Source organism: Castor canadensis, chromosome 7, assembly GCF_047511655.1.
Source record: "Castor canadensis chromosome 7, mCasCan1.hap1v2, whole genome shotgun sequence".
NCBI lineage: Eukaryota > Metazoa > Chordata > Mammalia > Rodentia > Castoridae > Castor > Castor canadensis.
In genome coordinates, this window is record NC_133392.1 from 138,139,903 (window position 1) to 138,159,741 (window position 19,839).

The 19,839-nt window shown below is 46.4% G+C and overlaps 1 protein-coding gene across 4 annotated transcripts in view; it reads left to right on the plus strand.

Annotated features, from left to right (window-relative positions):
* The window catches only part of Csmd2 (CUB and Sushi multiple domains 2), a 546,763-nt gene that overhangs the window by 360,737 nt on the left and 166,187 nt on the right, over nt 1-19,839 (plus strand). For all 4 annotated transcript variants that reach the window (XM_074080637.1, XM_074080638.1, XM_074080635.1 and 1 more), the window contains 6 exons: nt 3,587-3,725; nt 4,693-4,880; nt 5,609-5,797; nt 5,996-6,112; nt 13,143-13,358; nt 14,568-14,756. In XM_074080637.1, the coding sequence (XP_073936738.1) occupies nt 3,587-3,725; nt 4,693-4,880; nt 5,609-5,797; nt 5,996-6,112; nt 13,143-13,358; nt 14,568-14,756 (1,038 nt within the window). The remainder of the gene's footprint in view (nt 1-3,586; nt 3,726-4,692; nt 4,881-5,608; nt 5,798-5,995; nt 6,113-13,142; nt 13,359-14,567; nt 14,757-19,839) is intronic.

Below are 19,839 nucleotides of genomic sequence, written 5' to 3' on the forward strand. Positions count from 1 at the left end.
TCACTCAGAATGATGTTCTCCAATTCCATCCATTTACCAGCAAATGATAACATTTCGTTCTTCTTCATGGCTGCATAAAATTCCATTGTGGATAGATACCACATTTTCTTAATCCATTCGTCAGTGGTGGGGCATTTTGGCTGTTTCCATAACTTGGCTATTGTGAATAGTGCCACAATAAACATGGGTGTGCAGGTGCCTCTGGAGTAACCGTCTTTTGGGTATATCCCCAAGAGTGGTATTGCTGGATCAAATGGTAGATCAATGTTTAGCTTTTTAAGTAGCCTCCAAATTTTTTTCCAGAGTGGTTGTACTAGTCTACATTCCCACCAACAGTGTAAGAGGGTTCCTTTTTCCCGCATCCTCGCCAACACCTGTTGTTGGTGGTGTTGCTAATGATGGCTATTCTAACAGGGGTGAGGTGGAATCTTAGTGTGGTTTTAATTTGCGTTTCCTTTATTGCTAGAGATGGTGAGCATTTTTTCACGTGTTTTTTTGGCCATTTGAATTTCTTCTTTTGAGAAAGTTCTGTTTAGTTCATTTGCCCATTTCTTTATTGGTTCATTAGTTTTGGGAGAATTTAGATTTTTAAGTTCCCTATATATTCTAGTTATCAGTCCTTTGTCTGATGTGTAGCTGGCAAATATTTTCTCCTACTCTGTGGGTGTTCTCTTCAGTTTAGAGACCATTTCTTTTGATGAACAGAAGATTTTTAGTTTTATGAGGTCCCATTTATCTATGCTGTCTCTTAGTTGCTGTGCTGCTGGGGTTTCGTTGAGAAAGTTCTTACCTATACCTACTAACTCCAGAGTATTTCCTACTCTTTCGTGTATCAACTTTAGAGTTTGTGGTCTGATATTAAGATCCTTGACCCATTGTGAGTTAATATTGGTATAGGGTGATATACATGGATCTAGTTTCAGTTTTTTGCAGACTGCTAACCAGTTTTCCCAGCAGTTTTTGTTGAAGAGGCTGCTATTTCTCCATCGTATATTTTTAGCTCCTTTGTCAAAGACAAGTTGGTTATAGTTGTGTGGCTTCATATCTGGGTCCTCTATTCTGTTCCAGTGGTCTTCATGTCTGTTTTTGTGCCAGTACCATGCTGTTTTTATTGTTATTGCTTTGTAATATAGTTTGAAGTCAGGTATTGTGATACCTCCTGCATTGTTCTTTTGACTGAGTATTGCCTTGGCTATTCGTGGCCTCTTGTGTTTCCATATAAATTTCACAGTAGATTTTTCAATCTCTTTAATGAATGTCATTGGAATTTTGATGGGAATTGCATTAAACATGTAGATTACTTTTGGGAGTATAGACATTTTTACTATGTTGATTCTACCAATCCATGAGCATGGGAGATCTCTCCACTTTCTATAGTCTTCCTCAATCTCTTTCTTCAGAAGTGTATAGTTTTCCTTGTAGAGGTCTTTCACATCTTTTGTTAGGTTTACACCTAGGTATTTGATTTTTTTTGAGGCTGTTGTAAATGGAATTGTTTTCATACATTCTTTTTCAGTTTGCTCATTGTTAGTGTATAGAAATGCTAATGATTTTTCTATGTTGATTTTATATCCTGCTACCTTACTGTAGCTATTGATGATGTCTAGAAGCTTCTGAGTAGAGTTTTTTAGGTCTTTAAGGTATAGGATCATGTCATCTGCAAATAGGGATATTTTGACAGTTTCTTTACCTATTTGTATTCCTTTTATTCCTTCTTCTTGCCTAATTGCTCTGGCTAGGAATTCCAGTACTATGTTGAATAGGAGTGGAGATAGTGGGCATCCTTGTCTGGTTCCTGATTTTAGAGGGAATGGTTTCAGTTTTTCTCCATTAAGTATAATGCTGGCTGTAGGTTTGTCATATATAGCTTTTATAATGTTGAGGTACTTTCCTTCTATTCCTAGTTTTCTTGGAGCTTTTATCATGAAATGGTGTTGGATCTTATCAAAGGCTTTTTCTGCATCTATTGAGATGATCAAGTGGTTTTTGTCTTTGCTTCTGTTAATGTGGTTTATTACATTTATTGATTTTCGTATGTTGAACCACCCCTGCATCCCTGGGATGAAGCCTACTTGGTCGTGGTGAATAATCTTTTTGATCTGTACACCCTTCTTGACCCTGTTCGGGAGTTGGGTTTTTTGTTTGTTTGCTTGCTTGCTTGCTTGCTCGTTTGGTTTTGGCCTCTGGTAACTTCACAATAAGAGGTTCTTCCAGAGGCAGCAGGTGTTCCTTTAAGACTGAAGGCTGCTTGGCTTACAATTCCTGGTTCTGTGCTGTCTTACCTAACTCTGAATCCAGGCTCTATGACATGCAAACCCCAGGCTAGTTACATAAACTTCAGCTTTCTTAGGAGATGATAGCAGCCCTGACTTCACAAGGCTGTTTGTTTTCTGAAGAGTGAAACGGATTATGTATGGGTCTAACCATCAGACATGGAGTGAGTGCTCAGCCAGTGGCAGTGGCCATGACAGTGTCAGCAGCCTTGGTGGGGGTTGGTATAAACGCCCTCATCATTAAACCTGAGGAAGTGTTAGGTAGGCTGGGTTAGACTATTAACAACCTCCAAATCCCAATGGCTTAACACAGGATTGCAGACCATGAAGGCTACATGTTTAACACAGGCCATTGGGGGGTTCTCCTCAGAGTCATTTAAAGGCCCAAATGAATGGGACTTCCATCTCGATACCTGTTTCCACAGTCACCGAGGCAGGAAGAGAAGACTGCAAACCATGCCCTACCCTTTACCATTTCCACATGGTAAAAACAGTCAAAGTTAGGCCTTGCCTAACTTCCAAAAGGGTGGACAGTGAAATCCCCCATGTTCCCTGAGGAAGGTGTGTTGGAACCTCTCTGGTAATCATCACGGGGGCCAGGGTGTGGTTTCAGAAAGAGACAAGAGTGGTAGGAAGATGCAGGTGGGAATAGGGAAGCTGAACGATGGGAGGAGTGGGCAGAGAAAGCCTGAAGAGAGATGACAGGCTTTGACACACCTGAGACAGCCAGGAGGTATGTCGAGACCAGCTGGTGCCTTCTGGACTTACCTGCCATGGGCTGCATTCACTCATCCTTTTATCCATCCATTTATTCATCCAACCAATAATCCTGGAGAGACAACTGTGCTAAGCACTGTGCTAAATGCTGGGGGCTCCAAGTTGTGAAAGATAAATGACTTAGAGCAGCAGTACAGTTGCCCTGAGTTAGTGGAGTTCTGGCCTCTTCCTCCCCAGTGTGGATGGGAGGAGCTCCACTGGGCTGATGCCTCTGCCTCAGGCCTGACAATTGAGCGAGGAACAAAGAAAAAGCCAGTGTGACCCAAATATTAGCTGTGCTGCTAGAATGACAAAAGGACTTTGTCTAAAGGATTGTTTTCATTTCTCCCCTCTGGCCTTTAATAAACCTCCAAATGATGTAACTGTACACATCCATAAAGGTCCCAATAGACAAAACTCACAGTTTATACTTTATGTAATTTTCCATAAAAACAAAAACAATCCTGTTGGCTGGCACATTTTATAGAGAGGATTTTTGTTTGTTTGTTCATTCATTTGTCCCCTAAGAAACCTGTTTCTCTCCCTCTGTCCCTCAGCTCCCTGCGGTGGTCATCTGACTTCGCCTAGTGGTACCATCCTCTCTCCAGGCTGGCCTGGCTTCTACAAGGATGCCCTGAGCTGTGCCTGGGTGATTGAAGCGCAGCCAGGCTATCCCATCAAAATCACCTTCGACAGGTGCTGGTAACCACAGCATTGAGGAAGTGGCCAATGGGGTGAGGTCTACAAAGGGGGAGGGAACCCGAAGTGGCTAGAGACCAGCACCAATGCCATAATATCAGCATGTTTGGGGAGTGACTGCTTTGGGTGGGGCAGAGTTCACTGGCTTTGCCCTTGGGCTTAGTTTGGACTATTGGGGGGCTGTAACTGGAGAGGGGAAGAGAAGGCTAGGATATTACCTGGGATGCCAGAGCCCTTCCCTCCCCTGTTCCCCAAGGGGGAGATGTGGATAGACACCTTAGATGTTGAAGAAGGCATAACATCCAAGGACTGTAACCCAGAAATTTCCAACATGAGAAGACAGTCTTCTTGTGTCTGCCCCAAATCCTTCTCGTGTGTCCCACAGCCACTCCCACCCTGCTGATGCTCCTTGATGAGAAAGTATCCACCCAAATAGGAACACGAACTTCCTGTGCACAAAGCACGCGTGGCCTGCAAAAGCCATCTGTGAAGGGGGACCAATGCTGAATATTCTAGGTTTTGTGGGCCATGTGCCTACTTGTGAACCTCTGTTGCCTATTTTTTTATTGCTTTTTTTCATCATACCTTCACAAATGAAAAAGTCATTCTTAGTTTCCAGGCCATAGACCAGATTTGGCATGGGGCTTTAGTATGTTGTCACCTGGCATAGAACATTCTGACTCCCATGAGGCTAGTCTTTGTTCTTCTAGGTTTTCATATGGGTTGTGGCTCAGGCTATAGAGACAATTGGGAGAGATGCATCCAACTGTGGAAGGAGGAAGAGGGTTAAATACAGTAGTGAAAATCTTTCCACATCACTAACAAAAGTGTGCAAATTATATTGGAAGATCCCAGGCTGCCAAAATCTGATTGTCTGAAGCCCTGGGTCAGGCAGAACTTTAGTCATTTGGAAATTAATAAGCCTTGGGTTTCTCAAGAACTTTTCATTGACGTCATTTGGCAGATTTAAAACTGAGGTTAACTATGACACTCTGGAAGTGAGAGATGGACGAACATACTCGGCTCCCTTGATTGGGGTTTACCACGGGACCCAGGTCCCCCAGTTCCTCATCAGCACCAGCAACTACCTCTACCTCCTCTTCTCCACTGACAAGAGCCACTCGGACATTGGCTTTCAGCTCCGATACGAGAGTGAGTCTCAGTGGGTGGGTGCAGGGGGTGGATGACAAGGGTGGCACAGGTGGGTGAAAGACCTGGGACTGTGCTCCACCATAGGCCCCAGCTCAAGCCATCCCAAGGCATTCTCAGTTAGGCCATACTCTCTGGAAGATTATCCCTCACTCTCAGCACCTCTCAGGGGCCATGGGAGCTAAGAGTTACTCATAACCTTCACATCAGGTCCCAAATGCAAACCTCACAGCTTCTCTAGTGCTGGTGACTGGGTGCTATGGTGCTGGATGCTCTGGGGATAGACCTATTGACTGACCATGAATTTGAATTAAGACGGCATCTCCTGCTTACATTTACTGCCACCCCTCTGCCACCTCATCATTTTCTGCATTCATTACCAATTTAAAGGATCAATGTTACTTCAGTTCTTTGCAGGTTGAAATAGAGTTGGGTACACCATAAAGACAAGGTCATTTTCTTATTTGTATTTGTATTCCTCAGCCTTAGTTTAAGGCCTGAGCTATAATGGACACTTAACAAATGCTTATTGAATGAATGATCCAATGAACAAATAATCAAACCAGCTTGTTTGAAAGACAGGCAGCCTTTCTGGAAATACCGACAGCCATGTTTCATGAGTCAGTAACTGATAACTTCAGCCTTATAAAGCCATTCCTCTTCTCCCTCTGTTTGTCCCTCCATGGTGATGATGGGTACTGTCTGTTCCAGCTGTGACTTCTCTTTTCCAGCTATAACAATGCAGTCAGACCACTGTCTAGATCCAGGAATCCCCGTCAATGGGCAGCGTCATGGGAATGACTTCTACGTGGGTGCTCTGGTGACATTCAGCTGTGACTCTGGCTACACATTAAGTGATGGGGAGCCCTTGGAATGTGAGCCTAACTTCCAGTGGAGTCGTGCCCTGCCTAGCTGCGAAGGTGAGGCCCACCATCAGGGGGCGCTGAAGGAATGCGTTCACTTCTTGCCATGAAAGTCCAGGAGCTGGAAGGGCCAGTCCACTCCTTCCCTTCACCCTTTGGTGAGGGTGGGGTTTTAAGAGGAGCTGGGGCATAAGGTTCCAGGAGGATTGTGGAAGGAGTCACTCCAGTTTTTCATTTTCCTCTTCACTCCTGTAGCACTCTGTGGTGGCTTCATTCAAGGCTCCAGTGGCACCATCTTGTCACCAGGGTTCCCTGACTTCTACCCCAACAACTTGAACTGCACCTGGATTATAGAAACATCACATGGCAAGGGTGAGTGTTTAGGCCCATATCAGGTATTAAGAACTGACCCAAGGTCAGGATCCCAAATTCCCAGATCAAGGTGATCTCAATGGGAATTCTTCTATATAATGATGTATAAGCTTAGTCTGAATTTTTCTCACCAATAAGAACATTTCCAAAGCCTTCTCATTTCTTTGAATCATAGAACTTATTTAATAAATACTGTTGAGAATCTAAAATCTCTGTGCTGAAAGAAATCTTACTGGTTACCAACCATCAAATCTCACTGAGCGTACAATTCCCCTCTAAGTCACTTCCCGTAAGATGGTCTAAACTCCTTATTGGTGGGGAGATGGCAACCCATTCCATAAATGGGTACCTACTGTCATTTTTGATAGATCTGTTCCCTCTTCATAGTCTATTAGGTGTCCCTGAAAGCTTTGTCCTTGTTCTGTGCCATGGAAGATCACAGGACACCTCTGTTCCCTCTTCCTCATGTGATATGTAAACCAGACTGGCCTGGAACTTGTTGTGTTGTCCAGGCTGGCCTGGAACTTATAAGCCTCAGCTCCTGAGTACTGGGATTACAGATGTGGCCACATGCCTACCTTTCGGATTCTATGATTCACCACATCCTCAGGTGATGTTCATTCGTATTCCTTACCAGCCTGCTTCATTGCCTCAGCTTTCCTAATATAAGTGATCTTTGGGAGTCCAAGTTCTCCAAGCTCAAAGTAAAGCTCCTAGTTACAAATAAGAATTAGTTAATATATTCTTTCACCCAACAAATATTCATTAAATGTCACCCTTGTGGCAGACACTGGGGCTGGGGAACTGCAGGAAAACAGCAAATACAGACTCTACTCTCAGAGGCATATCCCAGAGTTCACCTAGAGTTCTGGCTCATCCCCTCTGCATTTTAGCAAGTACAAGTAGTTAATGTGAGGCCCACCCTACAGGTTCTGATCTTCTTTATTGGGGCAGAAACCAGGCCTCTGTGTTTGAGAACTCTTCATCGATAATTCTGATGCATGCCTTTAATTAAGAACCACTGGTCTAGAAGAATTAACATGCCATTGAAATGAATGAATAGCCTTTCCAGATATTAAAATGTTGTTATGGGCTAAATAATGTTAAAAGTGTGGTGTGAGTACAGGATCAGACATCCAAATCAGTGAGAGATGGTAAAGATCCAGAAATAGATGCTTCCTTGTGTGTGTTTGTGTGTGTGTGTGTGTTTGTGTGGTATGTGCGTGTGTGTGCACGCGCGCACCTGCCTTTGTACACGTGAGAAGGAAATGTGTGTAAGTGTCACTTCAGATCCATTGAAGAGACAGTGGATTATTTAATAAATGGGGCTAAATGGTGGGTTTTACTATTTGAAAAAATTCAAAACTCAACCCATAGTTCATATGTTTAAGGCACATAATGCATCAGAAAAATGTGAATATCTAACCTTTGCCAAGGGATGTACCTTCAAGAGTAACTCCCAAAGCAGGATCAACAGGCAAAAGCTGCTAGATTCAATTAAAATAAAATTTAGATAGGATTTACGTAAAATAAAAAACCTCCATAAAAATGCAAAGTCAAATAGTAAATACACAAAAATACTTCTGATATGTATAATTGACTAACCTGATGTGTAAAGCACTCTTAAAACTCTGTAAGGGAAATGTGTCTGGCCCATCAGCCTGCAAAATGAGCAGAGCTATAAACTGACGCTTCCTAATTGAAATACAAATTGAAAAACATCGGTGCCACCAACAATTAAAGAAATGCAATTTCAGCCAGTAATGAAATACCATTTCCCTTTCATGTCATCAAAGAAAGTCGTAATGTGGGAGGGAGAGCGTGGGCACCACTGACCTGGTGTGAAGTGGTTTTCCAAAGAGGCGATTGAGGATGGAAATCAGTCTTCCAAGTACAGGGCCTTGGGACTTAGCAATTCCACATACTGGCATTTACCTAAAAACAATAAATAAAACTGTACTCACGATGTAGCTGCCATTCTTCAAATGTCCATCAGTAAGAAAATGTGAAGTAAAACATATGGTTCAGTCATAGAATGAAATTCTAGGCAATCATGAACAGGAAGAATGGGAAAGAATATTTCCACATTCACAAAGGCGGCTGCAGTAAATCGTTAAGTAACAAAGTTTGCCAAAAGAATAGCTTCCGTTTGTGAAACATAAGCGAAGATATCTGCATAGAAACCAGTCTGAAAAGATCTACCCTGAGAGGCCAATAGGAGTTGTCTCTTATTCTCATATCTTGCCTTTTAAAAAATAGATATTACATGTAAAATTTACTATGTGTATAAAAAAGTTTTTTTAAAAAGTCAGCTCTATTCCCACCATGTGTAGCTAGGTGCTTCACCTTGGCCTTTACTAGGCCTGCCCAGGTCAAGGCTAGGATAGTCTGGTGCTTCTTTGGGAAAGGTAAGGCAGGGCCCTCTAGGCAGTCTAGCAGCCCTCATGACAACCCTTCAGTCGTGATTTCCAGTAACTGGGCCTCTGTGGTCACAGGGGTGCATGCTTCTCTATGTATTTCCATGTGTGTCTTTGCCTACAAGTCAGTATGGCTCACTAACTATTTGACAAATCCTTATTTGTATGATAACTGCACTCAGAAGTTTATGGCCCAGTGGTCGAGATCCACAGCTTAACCCCTGTCTCAGTGTGGCAGGGTCAGTGTGTGATAGAGCAGTCAGAGGCCTGTAGAGATTGGAGCTCAACCTAGGAGGTTAGGCAGGTGTCCTGGAGTTAAACATAAGCCTGTCTTCAAGAATGCACTATGCACTGGAATTGGACATGTTGAAAGGTGCTGGGGTAGAGAATACACAAGAGGTCCTGGTGAATGTTCAGTTCACTTCTTAGAACTATGCAACAGCTCACCTAAACCTTAGCATACAGCCCAAAGTGTACACTAGCGAATGAGGCCTACAGCTTTAACTTACCTTTCTCAGCCTGTTAGAGCTGAGTCCTCTAAACAGAGTTCTAACTACACAGGCCTTCATTCAGTTTCTGGAAATTGATAGGCTTTCTCCTCTGTAATTTGCACAAGGTACCAATTCTTCCTCTGGACCTCTTCTTCCCTAGCCATGGAGGTAGTGGTGGCTCTAAGTCCCTTGCTTGGCTAGTTCTTCATCCCTCCAAACTCACTTCCTCTCCCAAGCCTTACCTGACCCCTCTCCCAACCCTGCATCTAGGCTGGTCTCCCTTCTGTGGGTACCCACAGCGCTCTATACCTCCTGACCGCAGATTTCATCCTACCATACAGATCTTGTGTTTTCATCATTTGCCTCCCCGATAGACTTGGAGCTCTTTGAGAGCAAGGTCTCTTGTGTCCTGCAGTTCCCCCAGCTCCTGGCTCTCCACCTCGCATACAAGGAACTACAGAAGTGTTGGTGACATGAACTGAATTGAGCTGAGCCTGGACCCTTCTCCTCAAGCCTCTCCTTGGGCTGCTGACTTGGTTGTTTCCAACCAGGCAGACACATAGCTGGGAAAACTCAAAACTATGAAATTCAGACTTGTCCAGCTTGCCACATGCCCAGGGAATGGGAAATTCAGGAGCCCAGAGAATGTGCCCTTGCTAAGACCCCAGAACTAACCTCTCTTAACCTACAAAGCCATCTGGGGATCAGGTGAGCTAGGCAGAGAATACCTGCTGGTGCTAGGACTGTGTGTGGGCATTTGCATATGCTGTCTCAGTTGTCTGTCACTCTGAGGACTAAATGCCACTCGGGAGGGGACACCATCATCCACATACTGCAACTAGGGAAACAAGAACACAGAGCGCCACACAGCTTTCTCCATGGCCCTTCGGCTGGTAGATGGGTATTTGATCCCTGCCCTTTCTGCTCTATGTGGTATTGATGTGACTCCTACGATTCTGCACAGTTCACTCCCGTGTGTGCAACTGTCACACCAAATCTGAATTCAAACTCCAACATGGAGCCTCTCTGTTTCTGTGACAATGTCTTCATTTTCTCACAATGGACAAAAAGCTCCAAGCAATCAGCACAGCTGGGAAGCCCAGGGGTTTCATCTCAGTTGTTTGCTCAAACTTAGAATCCCAGCCAAATGTTTACTCCTTGGGAGGGGCCATATTTGCATGCTAGAAGAACAGAGTGCAAAGCTGTATTTCATCAACTCATTTGCAACTGCTCTGCACCCGCCTGGCCCATGTTCCTCAGAGAAGGAAAAACACATACTTCCCAAGTTCTCTAGACTGAAGAGCCAGTCCTCATGGAGCACACATCCATGCAGGCACATGTACACATACATGCCCTCCATGCATGCTCCAATTTCTCCTGGCAATGACCATGGACACCTCTGAAGTCCTGCCAACCCTTCCCCTGCCCCACTCTGCATTCTCACTACTGATGCTTTTGTCTCCTTCACTAAGAGGAAAAATCATCCTTCCCAGTGCTAAGTGCCAGGCCTGCACTTGATAGGTGCTTAGTACCTATGTGCTTGAACAGAGTGAAACTTGGATTCATCCCTGGATGCAGGGAATTACAAACCATAATCCTAGTCCCCATCTCCTCTGCTGGGTTCTGTCTCCCCAACCCCCACCCATAGAAGCTCAAATACTCCAGGATCACCAGCTCCTATCAACAGGGAGGCAAGAATATGAAAAATGCTTTAGCATTCATCAAAAGTACATCAGTGATTACATAGAAGAGTATTTCTCAAACTTTTAGGCACCTACAAATGAGTTAGGCACCTCCTTGGCACTCCAATTTTGAGTCTGTAGGTTCTGAGATTCTGTATTCCTCACAAACTCCCAGGTATGCCCACACTGCAGGTACATGAACCATACTTTGAGTAGCCATTGGGCCCAGCACTCCTCATCTAGCCATGCACCTGCCCGGGCACCATCACAACAAATCCCCATGAGCACACTGATTGACGTAGGTATGCATCGAATGCTATCACCACATAGACACAGCTGAAGTATGGACAAGTTCAAGAGCTTCTCTTGGTGCTAAGATCCTGCCACTCCACACCCTTCCTCACTCCCCAATCCTCCCCCCCACCTGCCACCCTGCCACCAACTCTCTTGAGCTGGGGAGGCAACAGCTTGGAGTGGTCCTCACAGCACTGCATCTGCGGTCAGGTTGCTGAGTTCACACCCAAGCTCTACCACACAGTAGGGGGTGACCTTGCCTCATTTTCCTCAGGTATAAAATGGAGATGGTAATAATTATACCCACATCTTGGAAGGATTAAATGAGTTTCCACATCTTCCATCCCAGCTGATAGGGGCTGGCTACAGAGCAAGTAAAATGGCAAGAATAGTGGCACCCAATACTTGGTGCTCAATATTTTACATCTCTTCTTTCCCAGAAGCACTTGGTAGGTGCCTAGTGCAAGTAGACACTTATCCACATCCCAGCTGGACATTCATGTAGCCCCTCTTTCCACCTCTGGCTCTTCTCCTTACTGTCCCCTCCACCCTTCTCCTTGTCTCCCACTTCATGCCACTTCTCTCCGTACTCCCATTTCTCCTCCTCTGACTTTCTGCCTTCTCTCTTCTAGTCCATGATGTGGTTTCAAATACCACCTCTTTTTCTGGCAACTCCCAGATCTGCCTCCGTCATCCTACCTGAATCCTGATCTTCCAAATCTGCCCTTCCAGCTGCCCTGTTGTTCCTACAGCTTAGATAGTGCAAAGGCCAGTGTTTAAAGCTGAATCTTCTACAGCCTGTTCCTGTGGCTGGCCATCAGGCCACGTGGGCTCCCAGCTATCCTTTCCTCTGTGCTTTGCATGGCACCTGTGGTTGTCTACCACCTGCCTAAGTTCTCACATTTGTCACCTGTCATTGCCTCTTCTGCCCAGCTCTATGCTCCCTAGTCCAGTGCATAACAGTGACCTTCTGACTGCCTTTCTGCCTCCTCTCCATTCCCTTCGTCCTCCTCATGGCCACCTGCCTCTTGCTGAAACTGAATTCTGATGCACTTTGTACAGTAGGATGGCTTCTCATTGTCTCCAAAAAGTGTCAGGTCTGGCCTTAGCCTCCCTCTCCAACCTCAATTTCAGGTGTCTCCCATGAGGGTACCCAGCCCCATCCTGCTGCTTGTGGAGTCCTCCATCATCAGCTCTTCCATCCCCGGGCAGTTCCCTGCCTGGGACACTCTTGTCCTACCTAGTTAATTTCCATGCATCCTTTTAAGACCCAAATCAAGTGTTTGCTCATTTTTTTCTTTTTTTTGGGGGGGTGGGGGGGAAGTCCAGGGGTTTGAACTCAAGAGCTTTGTACTTGCTAAGCAGGCACTCGACCACTTGACCCATGTCCCCAGCCCTTTTATTTTATACTTTGGTTATTTTTTAGTTAGGGTCTCACATTTTTACCCAAGGCCAGCCTGTGATTGTGATCCTCCTACCTACAGCCTCTCTCATAACTGGGATGATAGGCACATGCTACCACACCCAGATTTTATGTTGTTGTTGGGATGGGATCTTACTAACTTTTTACCTGGGCTGACCTTGAACCATGATCCTCCTGATCTCTGCCTCCTGAGAAGTTGAGATTGCAAGCATGAGTCACCCCCACCCAGTCAAGTGTTTACTCATTTCTAAAACTGTTGTGCACTTCTCTCTTCCTGCTATACACTTTTGTCTACTCCGCCCATGGCACAGTGATCTACACCAGTTACAGTGTTCAGCACTCCGTATGATAACTATTTGTTTGATGTGTGTATTCCCCTTTGCACCTTCTCTCCCCAGTAAATATTCCATAAACACATGTTGGATGTGTTGGATGAATTAGTGAATGGCTATGAAGTGTTGTCATAGATCTAGCTATAAATCTCCCTTGCAGTCATTGACAACCATAAAGGAGGTGCCTATCTCCCTGAATAGACCTTTGGATAATGGCAAGTTCAGGTTCATTGGTTGGAGTTGGCCTGGATGCTCTGTCATTGCATGCTGGTAAAAGCTAACACACCAAAAGGCATTTGCAACTGGGAAATGTTTGTTTAGACTCAGCTCAAAGCTGGGTTTGCTTCAGCCATCTCCCCATCCCCAACCTGATCCTCTGACCTCTCGGCAGGTGTGTTCTTTACTTTCCACACTTTCCACCTGGAAAGTGGCCATGACTACCTCCTCATCACTGAGAATGGCAGCTTCACCCAGCCCCTGAAGCAGCTGACTGGCTCAAGGCTGCCAGCTCCCATCAGCGCTGGTCTCTATGGCAACTTCACTGCCCAGGTCCGCTTCGTTTCTGATTTCTCTATGTCTTACGAAGGATTCAACATTACTTTCTCAGGTAAAGAGTGTGAGGGCCCCTGGGGAGAAGAGGCTGGGGTGCCATTCTGTCTTCCTAGTGGGTAGATATTAAATCACACTCTAGTCTCTGGGAGAATGACCTTAATGCTGCAGCAAAAGATACTTGGTTTAGACACAGGAAGAACTTACTTATAATGATCTTGGAAAGAGCTAGGAAATTCACTGTGCAATCCCCTTGCTGGTTGAATTATAGGACTTCACAAAAGTCCCTTCCTGCCCTAGTTACTCCAAATTCTTCTCCTGAGTCACTTCCACTATTTTACAACCCCCACAATTAGATTTTTTTTTAAAAAAAAGGGTTTTAAATTAACCTTGGAGTGCTTTAATATCATTTGGGATCTTCATCAATGCTAGTTTCACAGTAGTAAGTATTTATCTCTGTGTTTAGGAATCCTGAAAGGAAAGCTCTCTCACTGGTATTCAGGGGGAAGAAAGGGCTGTTGTGCCTCCAGTATCCAGACCCCCAACACTCTTGCCCCAAGATGCACCAGGGCCTCCTGCCCACCCTGCCATCAGCAGGACAGGGACATTGATGAATTCCTCCTGGGATGGGCAAGAGATGCTTGCTCTCTAGGAACTGGGACATGTCCAGGTTAGCCCCTGCTGGCTCTCCACACAGAAGCCACCTGTCATGTGCCTGAGCAGCACTGGCCCATGGGACATAAGCAGACAGTGGACCTCAACTATCTGAGAAGGGCCCTCCTTACCACCACACAGAGCCCTGGCCACTGCATCCAGAACGAATGGAGATACCCTGAGGGATGAAGATGGTCACTTCCACATTGACATTAAAGGCACTAGGCAGATCCCTGGCCCCAAAATGCCACCCCACCATGCTTGCCATCTGCTCAAAGCAAGCATTGCCAAGAGGAAGCTTCCAGTATAGCATTTGGAGTCATTTCCCCCAGTGCAAGCTGCCCGAGGCCAGGTCACAGACTCCGATCCTCTGGAACCCACTGATTGGATTGAGCTCGTTCTGTGCCTGGAGAGAAAAACTAGGAGTGTCTGCCATCCCTGAGGCTCAGGGCTCAAATGCAGATAAAGGGACAGAGGAAAAAGTCCTCGGATGTCCCCTCAGAGAGTGTGGTCTGTAAGTCTGTCTGTCACTGTCTCTGGTCTGTGCATTCTTATCTTCTTTCTCTGCATCTCCCAAGATGTTCAGAGCCCAACTCTCCCTCTGCCTTTGCAGAGTACGACTTGGAGCCCTGTGAGGAGCCTGAGGTCCCGGCCTACAGCATCCGGAAGGGCTTGCAGTTTGGTGTGGGTGACACCTTGACCTTCTCCTGCTTCCCCGGGTACCGTCTGGAGGGCACGGCCCGCATCACGTGCCTGGGGGGCAGACGGCGCCTGTGGAGCTCGCCTCTGCCAAGGTGTGTTGGTAGGTGGTCACGTGCTTTCATTTTGCTTCACTTAATGGGGTGGTGTAAGGCGGTGAACTGCACATGGTCAAGAGGCAAATGGTCTGAGGATGGACGCAGCCCATGCTCACCTGTGATGGGGCCTTGGGCATGAGGCCTAACCTCTTCTTGCCCCTGCCTCCTGTGGAAGATAGAGACGGGCTCTTTTATAGCCTAGCCTGATCTTGACGTACAGGACTCTTGCTTAAGGATGCTTCTTGCAAAGAAATCTGTCTGGGCTTACCGCTAAGCGATGTGACCCTACCCAAGGGGAGTACCAGTCGAGTGGAGTGGATGGGTGCCTTACTAGTCTGATGGGGATGCTCACTCTTGGAGAACCCCTAAGAAGACCATCCACCTAGCTGAGGAGAGGGAGAGGCAGGAGTCGGACTCAGTAGAGTGCCCATTTCAGGCTTCTAGGGCTTAGAGATTCAAAAGTGAACAAAACAGAGAAAGGCTCTTCAGTTGAGGTCCACATTCTGGTTGGGGGACAGAAACCATAAACATAGATAAATACTATGTCCAGCAGGGCTACAGAGAAAAAATCAAGTCAGCTTAGAAAGAGCTGGGGATTTCCCAGATACTCAGGAGGCAGAGATTGGGAGGATGGAGATTCAAGGCCTCCCCTGCCAAAAAGTTAACAAGACTCCATCTCAACCTATAAGCAGAACATGGTGGCACACACCTGTAATGCCAGTTATAAAGGAGACAGAGGTAGGAAGATCACAGTCCAAGGCTGGCCCAGGCAAAAAACATGATACCCATCTGAAAAATAAACTAAAACAAAATAGAGCTGGGAGCATGTCTCATATGCCTAGCAAGTGCAAGGCCTTGAGTTCAAAACTCCAGTACACCACTGGGAAAAAAAAAAGTACTGGAGGTGAGGTTGCTCTTTTGCAAAGGGTGAGCAGGAACGGCCTTTCTGATGAGTTGCATTTTAGCAGCGATGTAGAGGGGACTGGAGAAGAAGGGCAGAATGGGAAGTCTGGGAGAGCATTGTGGAACAGGCAGCAGGAGAACAGGGGTTGCTGAGGGGAGAGGGGCAAAGGGTTAGGGATTGTCCCCAGCTCTTCCTGCATCCTTTCCAGAGTCCTAAAGAAAGCTGATCAGAGCTCAGGACCAGAGGGTAGGGGGTTCTCAGGTGATAGCCCAGGGAATAGGGACAATTGCTGGCTGTCCCTAATTTGTAAAGTTTGCTTGCTGAATACCCACAGTGCATGGCTGGATGAAAGACAGGCTGAATTAGTAGAGTACTTACCGTGCTCCCTGTTAGCCATGGAACTTGCTCACAGTGAACTATTACATAAAACCCCATCAAATACTCAAAACAGATCAAAGCAGCACTGTGCTTGCTGGGACAGTTAACCAGCATCTCAAATGTCCATGTGGCTACGTAGATGAGACTTAGTTCCCAGCATGCAGGAGGCCCTGAGTTCCATCCCCAGGACCCAGGGATAAAAAGCCACAAACGTCAGCCTTGCCTGGGACAACTCTATGGAGCCCTGGGCTCTGCAGAGGACAGCTAAACAGGCTGGCAGATGGGCTGGCCTGGCTGAGCAGTCACACAGGCAGGCCCAAGGTCAAGTCTCTTCTCTACCACTTACCCATGATTAGGGCACCAAACCTTTCAGCCCCAGCTTCCTCCTTTATAAAACAGTGTCCAACTCACAGGCCATATCTAGAGGTGACTTAGTTTCTGCAAGGTAGCAAGCAGGTACCATGTAATTATCATTTTGCCAATAAACTTTTTAAAATCATTATTTATGGGTAACATTGTCTTTAATTGATAACATTTTACAGTCACAGAAAGGACACATTGAGACAGGTGCAGAATTCCATTTTTTCTTTTTGCGAGGGGTGGGGTTAGACTCAGGGTCTCACACTTGGTAAGCAGACAATCTGCCAGTTGTTCCATGCATCCAGTCCTTCTTGCTTTGGTTTCAGATAGGGTCTCCCACTTTTGCCCTGGGCCAGCCTCAAACTGCAGTTGTTCTACCTCCACCTCCTACATAGGTAGGATTACAGGCATGCACCACCACACCCAGTTTGTCTCTTTGAGATAGGATCTTGCTATTTCCTGAGATGTCCTCAAACCATGTTCCTCCCATCTCCACCTTCCAAGTACCTGGGATTATAAATGTGTGCCATTACACCCAGCTCAAAATCCCATTTTAGACTAATAAAATAACCTTGAAAGTTTATCCTTTTTCCTGCATCCATTCACCACCCCCCCTCCGCAAACAGCCACACTCAAGCACGTGGAACTCGCCCTGGGGAGGGTCAGTTCAGCCTCGACTACCAGCAGCTTCTCTGGTCTCTGGGAAAACACCCTTGGAGAGGTGGTTCAGGGGAGATTGAACAGGGTTTTCCTGGCCCCCAGACACACACGCTGCAGCTCCTGCCTCATTGATCTTATTACACAAACTCATCCCTTTGCTTATTATTCCAATTACTGTTTGTTCATGACACCTCACAATATTTTCATCATTACATTTGTCTTCTGTTTCACATGTTATTAATAACGCACAGCAATTATAATCACCTCTAATTACCACCAGCCCTTCTGCACAGGCTCAAGCTGGAGGTATCACGGGAATGCCCACCCAGGGGGTGCTCCCGGCTACTGCCTGCACTGTAGGTGTAAATTGGATGATTTAGCCTCACAGTGGTTCCAGGAACATTCCCTGGTGGAGAGGACAAACAGCCCTGGGCTCTAATTGATGGTGTGATTGGGGGAGAGTAGGACCGACATAGCCCCTGACCTCAGGGGCCCCTGCCTTTGATGTGGAAGAGACAGCCCTGACCCCAGGGGACCCCAGTCTGCAGAAAGAGCCCTGGTCCTGCCCTTGAGAGCCCCAGTGTCATGAAGAAGACCTAACCCTCCACCTCAGGAGCCCCAGACTGACGGATACAATACAGCCCCTGCCCTTAACGAGCCCTCTTCTGACAGGGGCGCCGGAAGTCACAGATGTCTGAATCAGCGGCAGCCCTTCCCTGTGCATATGACGCCTTGTTTCTCAGGAACATTTATTTGTTTCCATTTATGCCTGTGTTTGGTTTCTTAGTGCATCTGTTTACCTCCCTGTTACTTTGGAACCTCTCCCAGAAGCAAGTGGCACAGCCCTCCACTCTTCTGTCCCCTCCCTGGTACCAAGGCTCTGGCAGGGAGTCAGGACCTGGTCATTGGCTGGAGACTGGCCATATTTGAAGCTCTGAGCCCCGGGCCCTTCCTGAGAAAGGTGTGGGGCATGTGGAAAAGATGGGAGGGTCATACTGGGACAGAGATGGCCCACAAAACTACTATGCAGGAATCCACGGCTGGGAAGGCCATCCAAATTTATGCCAGAATCCATGTTCGAAGGAAGCCACCTGTCAAGAACAAAGCAGAGGGCAAGAGGCACCAGGACAGGGAGGACATTGTGAGCCCTCCCTTGAGCTACCCTTGAGCAGAGACAAGCTACCCATAAGCATCCTGGGCCTTCTGCCAGTCCCAGAGCATGGGCACTTAGGGCTCTCCGTGGAAGCAGGTAAGCTGCATAGATTTATCTGGGATAGGTGGGAGAGAGAGGAGGAATAACGCTGCTTGAGGGCCTACTATGTGTTAGCACTCCCCCTATATTTCACACGTAAAATCTCATGCATTCATTATCAATAGCCTCTTACTGTCCAGATGGTGGCCGATAAAGAGACTCAGAGAGTTGATATAACTTCTTGTCTGTCTGCTTCTAAGTTCTGTTCTCATCACACTGCATTTCATGCCTCTGCCTAGATTGAGGGGGCGGGTGTGTGACCCAGAGACAGTGGGGAGACACTTCAGAGCTGCTGATGTGGCATGGCTGAGTGTTTTAACTGCACACAGCCCTCAGCAAACCCCACAAGCCCTCACCCTCATCTGAGGGCACCCAGGAGATGTACACAATGTAGAAACAGCTGCTGAAATCAGCAGTAGCCCTATCCCCAGGGTGCCTTCCACCACTGTCCCTTCAGTTTTTGGCCCCAACTTGGCACATCCATTGGATATTTGGTTGCTTTGCAAAGTCAGCTTTGCTGACTTTAAAGCACTTGAATCTTCTTCTCTCTCTTGAGATAAGCAAATATGTGTGTACATGAAGTCTTAGGAAATTGCAACAAAACCCACTGAGAAGTAGGGACTCGATAGTGGCACATGTGAGGTCACCATCTTCAACTTTGGGGACAAGAACATACAAGGCCTGGGGGAGATTCAACTCTGAAGGTTTCCACATGGCACACTCCCAGCTTAGGGAAACTAGTGTTGAAAGCAGTGACCTTTTAGGGAACGTCAGGCCAGTCCATACAGGCCAGGACTGTGCCTAGAATAAGAACACAAAGAGGCAGTTTGGAGAAAGCCAACCTGCCACCATCCACCACAGACATTTCAGACACACTCCAAACAACCCATATGTCCAGACAAGGACTAAGCCTGCCATCTGGACTGTGTTTACATCCTTCTGGAATATAATTATTTTTAGGACTGTACATCTTCTGAGGTCAGCATTTGCCACATTCATTCATTCATTGATTTGGCAAATATTTATTTTACAGATGATCTTGGCTAAGCCATGGAAATTCACAGATTCATTAAGCATGGCCTGAGCCCTCAAGTGGCTCACAGTTTGGGTGGGGGACACAAGCAAGTAACAGGCAGTCAAAAGGAATGTATGGCAGGTACCCTGCTCCAGGGGAGGCACAGAGGAGGCTTCATAATTAAAGGTCCTGGAGAGCCCATTTCAGAGTCCCCAGGCATGCCCTGCCACTAACCCTGTTTCAACCAGGTACTGTGTGGGTACTGGGGAGACAGAGATGTGACAAACCTCAAAGGATCCCAGTGCACCAGAGGAGATGAGATACTAACAAATAAATTAAGTAATGTGATACCTGCTATAAATAACAGTATGGGAACAATGGGGAAAGCATGAGTAACTCTGGAGGATAGAAACAGATTTCCAGAGAGGGTGCGATTTCATTAGCTGGTGAATGAAGCAGGGTTTGATGGGAAATGTATTAAAACTTTCTGAGAGCCTCGGGGCCTTGACCTCCAGGCCC